General features: G+C 50.8%; 2 protein-coding genes across 3 annotated transcripts; one reads left to right on the top strand and one right to left on the bottom strand.

Annotated features, from left to right (window-relative positions):
* Positions 1 to 69: 69 nt before the first annotated feature.
* On the top strand, positions 70 to 11,813 carry GNB3 (G protein subunit beta 3). Of its 2 annotated transcripts, XM_033052334.2 has the most exons (10): positions 70 to 1,772; positions 6,352 to 6,453; positions 6,977 to 7,015; positions 7,165 to 7,271; positions 7,375 to 7,438; positions 7,543 to 7,705; positions 7,806 to 7,872; positions 8,777 to 8,978; positions 10,089 to 10,305; positions 10,872 to 11,813. In XM_033052334.2, exons 2-10 carry the CDS (start codon positions 6,397 to 6,399, stop codon positions 10,976 to 10,978), a joined length of 1,023 nt encoding a protein of 340 aa, XP_032908225.1. In that variant the 5' UTR covers positions 70 to 1,772; positions 6,352 to 6,396; the 3' UTR covers positions 10,979 to 11,813. The 2 variants fall into 2 exon arrangements, with proteins under 2 accessions (XP_032908225.1, XP_032908224.1); XM_033052333.2 differs by having other exon boundaries at positions 70 to 6,453.
* Positions 11,814 to 12,601: 788 nt separating this feature from the next.
* Positions 12,602 to 14,984, bottom strand: CDCA3 (cell division cycle associated 3). Its single transcript, XM_033052335.1, has 4 exons — positions 14,871 to 14,984; positions 14,664 to 14,797; positions 13,300 to 13,417; positions 12,602 to 12,900 (listed from the first exon to the last, which is right to left on the bottom strand). Exons 1-4 carry the CDS (start codon positions 14,982 to 14,984, stop codon positions 12,766 to 12,768), a joined length of 501 nt encoding a protein of 166 aa, XP_032908226.1. The 3' UTR covers positions 12,602 to 12,765.
* Between the last annotated feature and the right edge of the window lie 348 nt (positions 14,985 to 15,332).

Here is a 15,332-nt window from a genome sequence, read left to right on the forward strand (position 1 = left end):
TTGAGTCTGTATACCAGGTAGACCTGCACTCTTGTGCCTGATTGACATTTAATTAACAAATGATGGGAGGGGATCGCACCCTCCGTGAAAGATAACAAAGTATTTGCCCAGATGTCAGCTACTTCCAATGAGGGAGACCAAAAGAGAAAGTCAGCTGTGATGTGTCTAACATGGAAAGGGTGAGGACTGCCTTTAAGAAAAAGCACTGTACACTCATATTTCCCTGTACTGAGACATCTCTTTTGTTTTGTTTTCATTTTTTTCCCTCTCCATGCACTAAATTGTCCCTGAAAGCAGAAGAGAGATTTTGTTTATCATTTTCCACCCTGATAGAAAGACAATCTGCTGTCGCTGCCCAGGGGATTAGTGTCCCGAGATGGGATTATAATGTAGCCAAATAGGAATTGAATGGGGTGGATATGGAGTATCTAAAAGAGCAGTGACCCTTTTCCTGGGAAGCATTAGAGCAAGAGATCAGTCTGTGGTCATGACATACTCAAGCCCTGGTGAGTTGTGCAGGAGATCCCAAGTGCAGTTCAGGCGGAAGAAATCTGTAGAGCCAGGGCCAGTGTTATAAGAGGTCGGTGGGTGATCCCCTTGTCGCTGTTGGCACAGGGCCCCTGCTTCATGGAAAGGGAAGTCCTTCCTCAATCTGAATCCTGACACTTCTTAACATGCAGGCTTGGGAAACCTGTGTTGGCAACCCTTTTTGCTTCCCATCCTCCCCAGGATCACAGGAAAAAGTTTGATTGTGTGCATTTTGAATTCCCTCTCCCTGGCGAGGGGCCTGTTGCAACCCATCACCCACAGGTCCATCCTTATGATTTGTGGAGGGTGCTGGATGGTTCCTGTTTGATGAGGTCATGTTGGGGGATGAGGGGCCAGTGTCCACATCTCTGCCTTGTTTGCCCAAAGGTGGCCTGGGTGATTAGACTGATGGCATCCTGACGTCAGATGAGATCCGTTAAAAGGTATTTATCTCAGGCTTGGGCCAAAGCTGCGGGAGAGATTAAAAGAGATTGAGGCCAAGATAATCCCCTCGCAGCATCCCACTAAAGTGGCTGCCAAAAGGCATGCCACCAAATCTTTTGCCACCCCTGGCCCCTGTGCCCAGTTCTGTTTTCCCCATCCAGAGCCCTTTTTGCAGTTGAGAGAGGGTGTGGTGGCCCTGCCATTGGTTTTCCCTTTGCAGGCCCTCTGTGGTGGCATCATCCCTCTTTCTACACTGCCCAGGACACAAGTGGCATACTGTTCCTGGGAAAGCAGGAATTCCTGTGACTGGGAGGTACAGCAAGCCCTGCACTGGTGGTTGATAATCCTAGGCTGTTCTGGCTAATCTTTACTTTATTAGTTTGTTGCTGATATAAGCAGAGGGAGTCAAATCCGCCTGGGATTGTTTCTTTCCCTTCAGGAGCAGTGTGCTACTCTCTCTTTTCACCCCTCCCCATCCACCTGCTTTGCATTACGTCCCAATCCGATTTCCCCAAGTCTCTGGTGTCTGATTTAATTTGCCTGACGCTGCTCCTGGAATCAGCCCTCCCCCAACCCCTCCCGTCCACAGCCTTCCAGCTCCCCATGGGGAGATCAGTCCTGGGAGAGGCTGAGGAGCAGAGAGGGAGCAAGGGACTCGCTGGGTGGACGAACGGGACTGACTGGAGGCTGCAGAGGTACGAGGGACTTCTGGGCAGTGAGGACCCATTCTCAGCAAGGGAGGCAGGCTGTAAGGGTCCCATCGAGAGGGGGCTGCAACCCACCTTGCTCTGCAGATCCTGGTAAGTTTGCTGCCTTGTGATGCCTGAGGTCACCTTGGTGACTGGCATTTGGAACCCTGAGTTTCTTGGAGTGATTCTGTGGGGAACCTTTGAACAAGGGCTCATCCCATCAGAGGATGAGGGAGGGTAAGATCATGGAAAGGAGTTGGGGTTAGCATTGAGGTGCTACAGTGCTGAGGGGGCTTTGCACTGGGATGGGGTTGCTTGTTCTCCACTTGGTAGGTAAATCTCACCAGTTTCCAGACTGGAGTGGGAGGGTAACACCTCCCCTGAGCAACCTGGCACTCGCTGCTTGTACGCAGCCCTGCACTCCCAGTGCACCCTGTGCACACCTCTTTGCAGCTGGCTGCTGTTCCAGGTAGAGAAGGAGCCCTCAAAAGCAAGAAGCAGAGCAGGGTAATTTTATCCTGACCTTTGATCTCCATCACAGGAGAGAGGGATCATCTCTGTATCCGGCTCTGCAAGGAGTCCAGGGTCACCAGGGCGAGCCTGTGAAGCTAGTCAGGGATTATGCAGAGACCCAGGGACACTGCCTATTCACACTGAGTCCTTCTTCTTGCACCTTTCCCTTTTCCATTCACAGCCTTCTCCCAACATTTCACGGAGTGAACAAACCTTCCGCAGTGTGGGGGAAGCTACCCAGGAGCAGATAATAAGAGGGTTCACCTTGCTTCTTTTTCCCACACGTTACTTGCACCCTTATCCCCACCAGGGAGTGATGCAGGTGACTTGGAGGGACAGCTCCCAGGAGCAAGCTGGGCCACCTCCATTGTGCAGGAGTATGACCACTGCTCTGAAAAATCAGGGTGTGGCAGCAAAAGGCAGATGGATGGAAGATGGATGATTCCAGATCCCCCTCTGCCTTGCACCACAGCAGAGGCACTTGATCTTCTGTGAGCAGACACTGAAGGACTCAGGATGGGCTTGGTTGCCCAGACAGGAGTGCTGCAGCAAGAAATTTGTTAGAAAAGGCAGGAGTGAAAAAGAACTGTCATATTGGAGAGCAGAAGTGTGATTTCAAAAGCCAAGAGCTGTGAACTGGATGAGCACAGCTAAGGCAGAGCTCAGCAGTGCTGGCATGAGCCAACCAAACCCAGGCTCTGTTTGGCTGTGCCATGCTTGCTCCTTGGTGGTGCTTGCAGGAGGCAAAACTCTGGAACAGTGCCAAGGTCCTCCTGTCAGTAGCTGTGCTGAGAATGGTGAATTGTCTCTTTCAAAGGTACCTAAGGATTTGGTTTCCTCTAGTGTTTAGCATTCACCTGAAAGAGCCCTTTCTTCCAGAAAGCACCGAGTGTGCACCATTTAGAAGCCTTTCCCATTAAAACTGGCCTGGACAACCACCATGAGCGACTGTAAGCTGATCCTTATATCCACAAGAAATCTGTATCCCTAAGGTCCTGCTGATCAAGGCAGGAATGTGCCTTGGCCAAACTCCATTTCCCTTTCCTCTGTTTTCCCCCCATGTTGTTCCTCCCATTTCATGCCCTAAATTTACATGACCATAACAAGCTGCTCTTTTGCACACCTGCCCTGGTCCTCCTGGGAGGCAGCTGCACTACGCTGGGGATCAGGTAACCCAGTCTCCACAAATTGCACTGGGATGTGATGGATAGAGGTGACAGGCAAAGATGGAGCTATTATTATCGCTCCTCTGTGGCTCCTTGTCCTTCTGAGGCTGAGAACAATTCCCAACTTCATTTAGATTTTTCCCTCAGAGGGATTTAAAGGTTCGTACACAGTCCTGAGCTGCACCTTCTCTATATTTAGCCCTTTTTATCCGTCCTCAACATCCTGCCCCTGCTTTTGATCTACCTACAGCTCCAAAAGCCCCTCATCTGGTCGAGCAGCTTTACAGAGCAGTGAACTGGCATTCCCTTGCTAGTGCCAGAGTTGAGAAAAAACCAGAGAAAGAGAGAGAGAGAGAGTAGTAAAAAAACAGAAGCAGTGAAAGGAAGGCTGGGATCCAACAGGTAATGAGGAAAACATGTGCAGCCAGCTTCACCTGGAGCAGAAATTGGAAAGAAGGAAGAACAAGGTTCCCATCTCTGTGCTGGCCTGGGTAGGCAAAACCAGAAGTCTACAAAGGAAAATTAGGCCAGGTGGATGGACAGTGATCTGAAATAGCCAAAGGCATATGAAATAACGGCCTGAAGAACTTGGAAACCAAGCAAAGAAGGCTGGAAGGAGAGAGTCAGAGAGAGGAGGTTACCTAGCAGGAAAAGGCAATCCAAAGCTTTGGATTGATGGATCCATCCTAACAAACACTGGGAAAGGGCAAAATGTGGGCCACAATGGTTGGGCTAGCTGCACAGGGTGGCTGGAAGTTCAGGTGTGCCGCTTGGTGTGCTCTAGGCTGTGACCAGAGCTAGATGGAGCCTTGCAGCCTGACTGTACTGAGGGACAAACACCACAGGATAAGGAGGACGTGCAGCCTATGACTGAAAGCTGCGAGGCTTTCCCCAGCATCTCCCCACTCTGTCAGTCAGCTGAGAGGTGGAGTGGAACATCAGCCTTTTCCCAAAGGAGGGGAAGTGCAGGAAGGTGGGCTTTCATGGCCAGGGTCATTCAGTGAGGTGCAGCTGTGTATCCTTTTTGGGACGATCCCCCTCATGGCTGCTCCATTGGAACAAGAGAAGAAAAGCCAGTGGGATGGGCCCAGCTCAGGTGCTGGTCTGTTCCTATCCTTCAGTGTAGCTGAAGGAGGCTGAGGCTGGCAGCCCCAGGCCATGGCTAAGGCAAATTCCTCTGGGCCATGACAGTGCTGCCCCGAGCTGCTTTCCTGCTCCCTCACCATTTGCTGGAGCTGGCAGCCCCATCCAGTGCATGAGCAGAGAGCAGGAAAGAGTCAGCAGTGCTGTGGCTCTATCCAGCCTTGCAGGCAGCAGGCACAAGTCTCTCTCTGCAAAGTATATACTGAAATAGCTTCCTGCTGGGATAGCCTCCTAGGAGCAGGGGGAAACCTGTATCTCGTTCTCTTTCCTCCACTTAAAGCCATGCCTCAAGAATCATTGAAAAAGCAAAAACTCACTGTGCTTGGGGGATCAAAGGAGAGCTGTGGAGACATTCAAGGGAAAGAATTCTTAAAGAAAACTCAAAGTGCTCTAGCAAGCAACAAGCAAAGGTGGCACTTGGGAACTGTCTGGATGTGCTTGCCTGTAGCAAGAGAGCAAGTGTGGCATGAAAGGACACAAAACCTCTCTGACCAGAGGAAATGAGGCCTTCAGGCAACAGGGATAGAAGTTATGTGACCCAAAGCGACCGGGAGAAATTCTCAAATACTGCTGGAACATTTCTTGTGCTACACCTGGAGTACATCTGGACACTCACATCTATCTGGGTAAAATGTTGAAGCAATTAAAGATACTTTTGTCTATAAGAGTAGGAGATGCTGGAACCACTGGTGAAGATTTAAGTGCACATAACAAGAAAGAGAGAACAAAACAGATGTTGTATAATAATACAGTACTCCTGCATCTTAAATATGGATTACAGTCCTGGTTCCCCACTCTCCCTGCAAAAACATATCATCTCTGCTCTGTAAACAACTGAAAAAAAGCTCACAGAACAACAGAGATAATAGGATGTAACAGCTTACACGGGAAGAATAACTAAGTTTGCCCTGCAGTCTGGAAAAGAGGTGGGTGTGACAAAGATGTGTAAAATACCAAGTGATGCAGAGGTGAATAGAGACCAGATATTTGCTGATTCTTCCAACTCAAAATAGAGCTACTGTCAAGTGGAACTACTGCCACCGGGAAGTGATAGAAGCAGGAAGTTCTTTGCAGAGTCTGCCACCCAGCTGTGGAAGTCATCACCATGAACTTGACATGGGCACAAAGATGGAGTGGATAAATGCACAGAAGAAAAGTCCATCAAGGACTTCCACACAGTAATGCTGCTCTAGCTTTGGTCATCAGTGAAAAGCTGGGGCTGGGCAAGTAGGAGATGTACCCCCATCGGCTTATGTTATTCTTAGATCCTTCCCTAGGGATCCACCTTTTTTAAATTTTTCTTTTGGTTTGCTTTGGGATTTTTTTTTTGTTTTGTTTTGTTGATTTGGTTTGGTTTTGATTGTGAAACTGGAAGGGAACCCTGAGAGAACACCTCAACAACCCCATAGATTTTCTTGGGGATCAGAGAGTTGGTGGGTCCTGCCTGGTGAGGCTTTGCTTAGGAGAATCAGTAGGAAACAACCAATGGACTCCCCCCATCAAGTTTCTTCCTCCTGGAGCTGAGACGGACAGTTTGGCCATGAACAGGGAGAAGCTGATGAAGAGGACTCAGGGTTTGGAATAGAGAGGTTAAAAATGAGCAGACATGTGTGGCCAGAACCTCAGCAAGACGCTCTGGAGTTCTTTAGCTTCTTCACATGTATATATAAGCAGGTTCCAAGACAAAATGGACCTTTGACCAGCACAGTGTTCCCAAATGCTAAGGGCTATGGCCAGATACAGCTGTGGCTGAGTATTCGGCCAAGCAATGGTCACCAATCCTTTATCAGAGATACCTACATTTCCATAACTGAGCAATCACCTTAGTGTCCTAACTCACTCCTCTCTCTTTTGATTTGTCTCCCCAGAATCCAGGCTGCCCCACGTGGAGGAGCCACCCCTAGGTCAGAAAGATGGGGGAAATGGAACAGATGAAGCAGGAGGCTGAGCAGCTGAAGAAGCAGATTGCGGTAAATGCTGGCAACAGTCATGAAACTGCTGAGAGCACGTCTCCCCCCAGCTGCATGCCCAAACTTTCCTCCTCAACCACAAACTGGAGTTGGGCTTTCTCCATTTACATACTTGGAGCCCTCTGCAGTTCTCCACAACCCTTTAAATGCTAATGGAGATCTTCACACCATGGTGGGGGAAGAGCAGTAGGGAAAGGGAAGGAAGAGGGGACAGGTGTCCCAAGAGTGTAGTGAATCCCCAGGGTCTCCTCTGTCTGTGAGACAGCTGGTGTTCTGTCTGGTGGGAGGGTCTATGGAAAGAGTGCAGCACAGCAAACAGGATGCTGAGAAAATTTTGGCTCACCTTCCTGACATTTAACTGGTGTCCTAATCACAGACAAAGATCTCCCTGTGCTGGCCACAGTCCAAACACAGCAAAGCCACAGCTCCTACTTCCAGTAGCCCTCAGACTTGACCACTAATTTTACTTGTCATTGCCTTCCCCACATGTTTTTAATGTCTCATCTGCTCGTCTCTTCTCCAGGATGCCCGGAAAGCCTGTGCAGACACAACGCTTGCTCAGGTAAGGGACGAGGCTGCCTGGGCAAACTAGCACCACTCTGAGGGGGCTTTTGTCCAGTCAGGAAGGAATTAGGAGGCAGAGAAGTGGAAAGTAGTAAAGCTCCTGGTAGTCCAAGATAAATCCTTTCTCTCCCACCACTCTTTCTTTAGATTGTGTCTGGAGTGGAGGTTGTTGGACGCATCCAGATGCGGACCCGAAGGACCCTGCGGGGACACCTGGCCAAGATCTACGCCTTGCACTGGTCCACAGATTCCAAGTGAGAGCACTGCTGCTGATCTGCTGGGTGCAGGGCAGCACATGGGCGTGACGGGCTCTGATGAGAAGAAAGCTACTAACATGATCTTCTTCCTTTCTCACAGACTTATGGTCAGTGCCTCACAAGATGGGAAACTGATTGTGTGGGACACATACACGACTAACAAGGTAGGAGTCAGGTGGCTGCTGGAATGGGTCCCCTTGTAGCTGGTGTCCTTGACCTGCTCTCTCTGCTGCCAAGAGTCCTGACATGGTTTCTGGTCCCCCTGCAGGTTCATGCCATCCCCTTGCGTTCCTCCTGGGTCATGACCTGTGCCTATGCCCCCTCTGGCAATTTTGTGGCCTGTGGAGGCCTTGACAACATGTGCTCCATCTACAGCCTCAAGTCTCGTGAAGGCAGCGTCAAAGTGAGCAGGGAGCTCTCAGCCCATACAGGTGTGTGCAGTGCCTGCCTGCAACTGGGTGCCCCCTGCTTCCAAACTTCACCCTTCTATCCCTTCCCCTTTTCTCATATTTGCTTGTTCCCACTTCTCAGGATACCTTTCCTGCTGCCGATTTCTTGATGACAACACTATTGTGACTAGCTCTGGAGACACCACATGGTGAGTGCTCTCTTCTGCATCCTATTGACATGACCTCTGCTCTTAGCACAGCAACAAGTGCAGTCCCTCTGCTCTTCAGCACTCCCCTATCTAAGGAGGAATGGTTCCACAAAGCCACATGCAATGCCTTAGGAAGCCCCATCCATTCTTCCTCCCTTGGCAGAACACATGCTTCTTTTCTCAGCTGTGGCTAGGTCAAGCAGTAGGGACTGTGTCAATTGTTCTCACAAAGAACAGTGTCATTTATACCAGGACAGAAAGTGTTTTAATTTTATGTGGAGCATGCATGTGTTCTCCACTTCTCAAGTCTTGTCCTCTATGTGATGGACACTGCAGAGGCAGTGCCTGGATCCTTTGGTTCCTGGTTCTCAGGGCTTTCTGTGCTGTGACTCTGAACAGTCCTATTTATTCACCCTACCCCATCCCAATACCTGCTTTGAAAGAACCTCTTGACTAAGGACAAGTGTCATTTCAGTCAGAGATCAGGGTTACACAGAATTTGCTTGCCTGGCTGTGGTGTGGGATTCCACCGAACAAGAGCTTTGCATCTTGCAAGCATGGACATAGAAGACATTTTTCAGCTGTTTGCTATTTTTTGCAGTTTGTGTCCTTCTTACTGTCTCCCAGTATTCCCTTCAGCTGTTACACTTATGGGAATATACCAAACCTCACACACCCCCAGCCTTAGTCTAACTGTTTTGGTGAAGGCATTGCCAACAACAGCTGTGAATATATCTCCTGCTGTATACAGCTGGCTCCAGGGATGCTCTCACCCATTTACTGTGCTGTAGCCACAGCTTCCCTACTTTTGTTTGTGAGTGGGACAGTTCTTCAGCCCGGCTGTAGGTATGCCCTGCCTGGGCTGACCCTGAAACATTCTCTCCTCTCCTCTCTTCTCCTGCAGCGCGCTCTGGGACATCGAGACAGGGCAGCAGAAGACTGTATTCATTGGTCACACTGGAGACTGCATGAGCTTGGCTGTCTCCCCTGACTTCAAACTCTTCATCTCTGGGGCTTGTGATGCTACTGCCAAACTGTGGGATGTGCGGGAGGGCTCCTGCCGCCAGACCTTCTCAGGGCATGAGTCTGACATCAATGCCATCTCTGTATGTATGCTGTCTGCGCAGTGCTAGGGAGGAAAATGGGGGGCAACAGCTCCGAAACAGCCTTGGCACAAGGTTGAAAGAAGCTGTCACAGTCATCAGGGTAACAAGGGTCTTAGACCTTGGCCCCATGATCCAGCCTGAAGCAGGGAGTGCCCAAGTTCACTGAGGTTTGGAGGAGGGTTCTCCCCAGGCACCAAAACATCCAAGTTTTGTGCAGGCAGCTCACCATGGTCTGTGGAGCTGAGCACCCTGACCCAGGTGCTGGTTCAGCTCTGCTCACAGCACCTACTGGGAACTGTGGTTCAGGCATGCTCCAGCAGCCCTAGGGCAAGACACAAGTGAGGTAGCAGGAGTACCTAACTCAACTGAGGTCAGCTCCAGACGGAAGAGGTGGGGACTTAGGATCAGAGGGAGATCTTCTGAAGATTAAATTTTTTTGGGAAGAAGCTCAGACATTTGGGAGGAAGCACCTCCCTCAGAGCTGCAGAGGTGGCAGGACAAGAAACATGCCAGACTAACCCTTGTAGCTAACCAAAGAAACCTGCCAGCTTCCTGCAGTCTGCTGCTCATACCACCCTCCACTGACATCCATTAGTAAAACCTTTCTCAGTTGCCCCATGGCAACCTTGCCAGGCACATGGTTTTCTGCTATACCTGCTCCTGAGGAGCCTTTTATTTACTCCTCAGAGCAAGACCACAGAAAATGAGCCTGTATGAGAAGGCTGAGGTATGAGGATCAGAGGAAGGCTCTGGTAACCAGAATTATGTCAGACCTCAGCTAGGGGATAATGGGTAGACACTTGTCGAGGCCCAACCTAACTAACAGCTGGAGTCAAAATAATCCTTCCTCACTCACTGAGATATCTTGCAACAGCTCTAGCCCCTTAGGCCATTTGTTTTCTTGCAGTGGAAGGGATTTATTAGGCCTTATGAAAAATATCAGTCTGCCCCTTCAGCAGACTCAAATTTTATAATCCAATGTCTGGTCCCACCAGGTTTTCCTGCCTCCATGGCTTCCTGGTGGTTAGCAGGGGGGGTGACAAGTTGAGGAATTCCATCAGGATCTGAGGAAAACCTTATTAAAATATGGTGTGTGCCCTCCCTCCCCAGTTCTTCCCTAACGGCGAAGCGATCTGCACCGGCTCTGATGATGCCACCTGCCGCCTCTTCGACCTGCGGGCAGACCAGGAGCTCATCACGTACTCCCACGAGACCATCATCTGCGGAATCACCTCCATTGCCCTCTCCCGCAGTGGGCGGCTTGTGTTTGCTGGCTATGATGACTTCAACTGCAACATCTGGGACTCCCTGAAAGCAGAGCGTGTGGGTGAGTGGCTCGTCGAGGTCCCTCTTTCACTCCCTGCAAGGCCTCTTGTCCCTACCTTAGGGATAATAAGACACTTAATTTTTTTCTAAACGGAAGACATCCAATACTGACTGAAACAAAACAAAACCCCCCTTGCACTTAGGGAGCACGCTAGAACTAGGACAACTCTCACTGGCACAGAAAAGCAATTGTTTATGATGTTAAGGAACAGCGATGGTAAACAACATTGTTTCAAGGGGGGCAAGAAGGTTCCTCTTAACTAAAACTACTCATAACTACCAATAGAATACCCTGCTTTCTCCTAGTTTGCCGTTTGCCAGTTCCAGGTACTCACAGTGCCACTTGGTGGCCGGGCACCAAGCCAAGTGTGCACCTGGGCTTCTATCCAACATGTTTGGGTACTCTGTGATGCTCATACACAGAACACACAGCACTTTTTTCAGATGTGACCCCTACCCTCTGAGAAGTCATGAAACACAGCCCACCAATAGCGTTACTGTTTCTCAGCCTTAACAAGGACCCCGTCCTATCTTAGTCTTATCTGTGGCTCTTCTTTCCCACCACAGGAATCCTTTCTGGCCACGACAACAGAGTGAGCTGCCTGGGAGTGACAGCAGATGGCATGGCTGTTGCCACGGGCTCCTGGGACAGTTTCCTCAAGATTTGGAACTGAGGATGCCAGCAGAGAGGGGAAGAGCAGCAGAAGCACGGCCCACAGCCCAAGCAAAACAGCATCATCAGATGAGCACAGCAGAAACGCCTACCTACCACTCCCACTTGTCTCTAGACACAGGTCACTTGTAGGAGTCTCCCAGAGTGAAAGGGAAAGGAGATCAGGGAGGAGAAGCAGGGGGAGCTGGGGAGCAGGAGCACATGCACTGGCACTTCTCTCCACCTCTAAGCAGCCCAGCAGTTTCCAGCCTTGTGCAGGCTTGAAGACCAGTTCTTGATATCTCAGGACTTTGCAGTACAATTCAGACACCCTACACATTCCTTCAAACACCTCTACCCATACTGATACCCATCCTTCTCCTTCAGAGGACCCCTGATGCAACACCCCTGAGTAAGCTCTGTCCCTGCTTTACCTCTGCCTAACTTCTCTGTGCAGCTGTCCTGTATCCATGCAGACAGCCTCAGAGACACACTGGGTTTGAGGTTTCTATGGCACCACCTCAAACATAAAGCTAGTGCAAATTTGGCTCATTTCCATGGGGGAACACTTAGCTCGATTCCTATCAACGCATAAAAGGGGGAAAGGCAGCCTTCAGACCTGCCAGAATAGCAGGGAATATATTTATTATTTTCTTAGTTCAAGTCTTATCTATGCAGAAATGGCAGAAAGGTAGCCCTCAAGACCTGCCAGAATATCAGGGAATATTGTATTTATTGTCTGCTTCTTGCTGTTCCTTCCCTCTTTGCCTCACTCCTGCATTGTATGGTAACCCTATCTAACCAGTAGCCATCAGCCCATGTTTTCAAGTCTGTTTAGATCTTCATAGCCCAGGCAAATAAAGAAAGCTCACAGAAGCACTGCAGGCTGTGTTCTTTCCAGCATTGCAATGAGCTACTGCAAACATAACTCCTGTGACTATTGCCTGCTGGTCTCAACCAGTCAACACCTCATCCACAGACCTTGCGTTAGCTCACAGTTCCCAGGGGAGGGTATTCCTCACAAGCTTTAGTTGAGAAGAGGTTGAAGTTGGGATAGCGAGCTGAAAGCATCCTTTTCAAAGCTTGGATATTTTAGCTCAATTACAGGCCACAGCCATTTTATTCAGCCCCTATTCTACTTGTTGGCTCACAGCAGCATCCTGGGGGTCACAAGGCTCTGCTAGGGAGAGCTGGAGATCAACAAAGTTTAGTAACTTATCAACAGAAGGTTCAATATTAATGGACAATGCTGTCTCCTGTTATTTTGGATCTCACCCTCATGAAAGACCCTTGCATAACTCAGTTCCAGGTGAGTGTAGGAGCAGTACAAGTCGAGAGGTGACACTGGATATACATCAGTTTCCTGCTGTGAGCTGCAGTTCCCCAGCTCACGCTGTTGTACATGGATTCAAGGCCACACCCTTCAGCATGCTCCAGGCAGGGGACAAGGAAGTTTTAAGGCTAATGGAAGGCTGAACTATTTGTTCCTGAACACTTGTCCCAAAGAAAATAATGTGCTGGGCAAGCACACTATCAGGACATACAGTCAGCAATGGTTGAACACATTTTATTTACTAGAGATAAAAACTCTATGGAAAAATCAATACAGATGATATACAACAAAAGAGACAAAGCCTGTGCTGGACATAAGACATGACAAGCTAGGAAGAGGAGGGAGAGATCTTTCCCCAATAGGGATAGGTGAGAAATGTGACCACTGCTTTGGGGTTCCAGTCTATTGTAGGATTTCTCCCCCTGAGAAAATTCTCTAAACATAAGAGCAAATTATAGCAAGATCCTGAAAAATGTCTAGTTCTCCACAAAGGGACACTGTTGGTTCTCTTTGTTCAAGTCACTCCAAGCACAGTTCCCAGATTTAAGGCTCCTGCTCAGATCCACTTCCTTCTTCTCTCCAAAGTTCTCTCCCAACACGTGCCTCTTGCCCTAGAAAAATAAAAAAACCCAAACACAGAGTGTAAAACAAAAATTAATTGAAGGTTAGTTAATGCTCAGCAGAAAATGTAGCCTATTTTCAGGCCATTCAGCTTGGACTCTCTTGTGACAACATATGAGCGTGACTATTTTCTACAGCCTAAAGAGAAATAATGCACTGAAATGGGAGTTTCACAGTCAGGCCAAAGACAGACATTGAGCAAAACTCAGACACATTTAGTGTCAAGACTGACCCACAGAAAAACATTTGTTAAATTATTAGTCTCTACAGGCCTGGGAGGCCACAACTCTAAACTGGGATGCTACAAGATACAGAAATTGAAGAATTTGGCTTCTTTTTTTTTTTCCCAGCTCAATCTCCCTCCCTCAGTATGACCCATTAAACTTTACCTGGCGAGGGGCAGGAGCACTGGGAGAATTATCATCTTGTAGAATGCTGAGAGGAGAGCGGCCAGTTCCTCCAGATGTCACCATTAATTTGTTGTTGGGCTTGTGTCTTATGGGCTTGCTCACTAGTTGACAAAAGGAAACACACCAGTGCAACATGACAAGGCTCAAAGGTCCTGGACTTTAAATGCCTGCCGGCCTTTATCAAAGACTTACCCAAGGGCTTAAGGCAAAGGGCTCACAAAAGGTTAATTTGGAAATGAACTCCAGAGGACCTACTCCAGCATGGCCACCTAGAGTCCATTGTCCAGGAATATGTCCAGGTAGCTCTTGAATATCTCAAAGGATAGAGATTCTGCAACCTCTCTGAGCAACCTGCTCCAGTGCTAGGTCACCCTCACAGTGGAGGAAAAAAAAAAAGAAAAAAGAAAAAAAAAAAAAGTTTCCTGATGTCCAGGAGCTTCCTGTGTACCATTCTCTCCTCTTTGCCTCTGGTCCCATTATTGGGCACCACTGAAAAGAGCAACTCTCCCTTCCTTACAGCCTCCCTTCAGGTATTTTTATGTATTAACAACATATCCCCCTGAACTTTTCCTCTCCAGGTTGAACAGTCCCAGTTCTCAACTGTTCCTCTGGGAAGCAGTGCTCAGCACAGAGCTTTCTGAACACAGTCTGTATCAAAGTCTCCCAGCACTGCTCAGCCATAGCACAGAGATGTGCTGCCCACCCTTGCTCCATAGCTCTTCCCAAGGAGAAACTGCAAGGTTCCTCTGGACAGGTCTCCACAGTCACAAACCCATCTCAGAGAGGGGAAGAGCCTCTTGATTTTGAATCCAGATTGAAAACTAATTCTCAACTCTGGACAGAAATCGGTCCGATAACCGTTCCCAGAGTGGTGCCCCGGCTGCAGTGGCTAGAGGCGGTGGGACACAGCCGAACTGCGGGGTAGAGACAGGCTCTGTCGGGGAGCAAGCCTGGAGAAGGCCCCCGAGCCAGATGGTGCCCAGAGCCCCCCCGACTTGTTCGCAGCCATCCCGGGCAGCGCGCCGGGCACACGGAGCTCTGTCACCCCGCATCGAGCACTTACCCGAGGGGAAGCCGTGCCCAGCAGGGCGGCCGGGCCGGGCCGTGCTAGGAGAGGGCGGCCTCTCCGCCCCTTCGCCCGCAGGCGGGGAGCTCCGCCGGGCCGGCTCCTCGGCGGGGCCAGCCGCTCCCGGAGGCGCCGCTTCCGGGGCCCCGGCTTCGGCCCCGAAGGCCTCGCTGAGCTGCTTCACCAGGCGGTCCACGCTGTCTGCCGGGAACGGAGGGGAACGAGGTGATCCTCAAGTCAGGCAGCCCCTCAACCCGCCCACCCACGGTGGCTTCACTCACCACTCGACACGGTTCTCATGGGAGTGCGGGAAATACCGGGCGTGGGCGACCGTGGGTCCCGCTCCTGGTCGGTGCCCGCTGGCGGCTCGGCGGGGCTGGGCTGCGGGCTGCCCGCCGGGGAGCTCACCACCTGCGGAGAGGGCAGCCGTGGGGGCGGCGGGCCGGAGCCACGCAGGGCGAAGCAGCGGCGGGAGGGCGCCTACCTCGATAGGGGTGCGCAGGATGCCGGCGGTAGGGGAGCGGGGGTCGCTGACGTGCGCCAGGTGCTTATTGCGGGGCGCGGCCGGGGTGGCGGGGGCGCTGCCGGAGACCCCCATAGCGGCGGCGGCCGCACTGCGCCCTTGCCCTGCCGGACGCGCCGTTCGAATCTCCCGCGTGCCGGGCTGCGCAGCCGCCCATTGGTCGCTGCGTGGGGGCGGAGCTCACCGCGCCACGCCCACCTCCCGCCCCACAAGCCCGTCGGCTCCGCAGTCCCTGCTCGTCACGTCCCGCCTCGCCCCGCTGTCAATCTTCGGGGACAGACCCTCCCCCTCGACCCTCTCTACGCCGTTATTGGTCTGGGAGCCCGGCACCGCCTCCCGCGATGGCCGGAGGAAGATTGCGATTGGGCGAGCCGGCGGGTCGGCAGGGCGAGTCCGGCTTCCAGCCTCGCTGCCGATTGGATA

The sequence above is a fragment of the Catharus ustulatus genome, chromosome 2 (assembly GCF_009819885.2).
Source record: "Catharus ustulatus isolate bCatUst1 chromosome 2, bCatUst1.pri.v2, whole genome shotgun sequence".
Taxonomy (NCBI): domain Eukaryota; kingdom Metazoa; phylum Chordata; class Aves; order Passeriformes; family Turdidae; genus Catharus; species Catharus ustulatus.

Excerpts from the sequence above, each read along its gene's own strand:
- GNB3 (XM_033052333.2), top strand. The coding sequence starts at position 6,397 with ATGGGGGAAATGGAACAGATGAAGCAGGAGGCTGAGCAGCTGAAGAAG. Across the intron at positions 7,016-7,164 it reads CAGACACAACGCTTGCTCAG|ATTGTGTCTGGAGTGGAGGT; the intron begins GTAAGGGACGAG and ends CTCTTTCTTTAG. Across the intron at positions 7,272-7,374 it reads CACTGGTCCACAGATTCCAA|ACTTATGGTCAGTGCCTCAC; the intron begins GTGAGAGCACTG and ends CCTTTCTCACAG.
- CDCA3 (XM_033052335.1), bottom strand. The coding sequence starts at position 14,984 with ATGGGGGTCTCCGGCAGCGCCCCCGCCACCCCGGCCGCGCCCCGCAAT. Across the intron at positions 14,798-14,870 it reads TCCTGCGCACCCCTATCGAG|GTGGTGAGCTCCCCGGCGGG; the intron begins GTAGGCGCCCTC and ends CCCTCTCCGCAG. Across the intron at positions 13,418-14,663 it reads AGAACCGTGTCGAGTGGTGA|CAAGCCCATAAGACACAAGC; the intron begins GTGAAGCCACCG and ends TCAACTAGTGAG.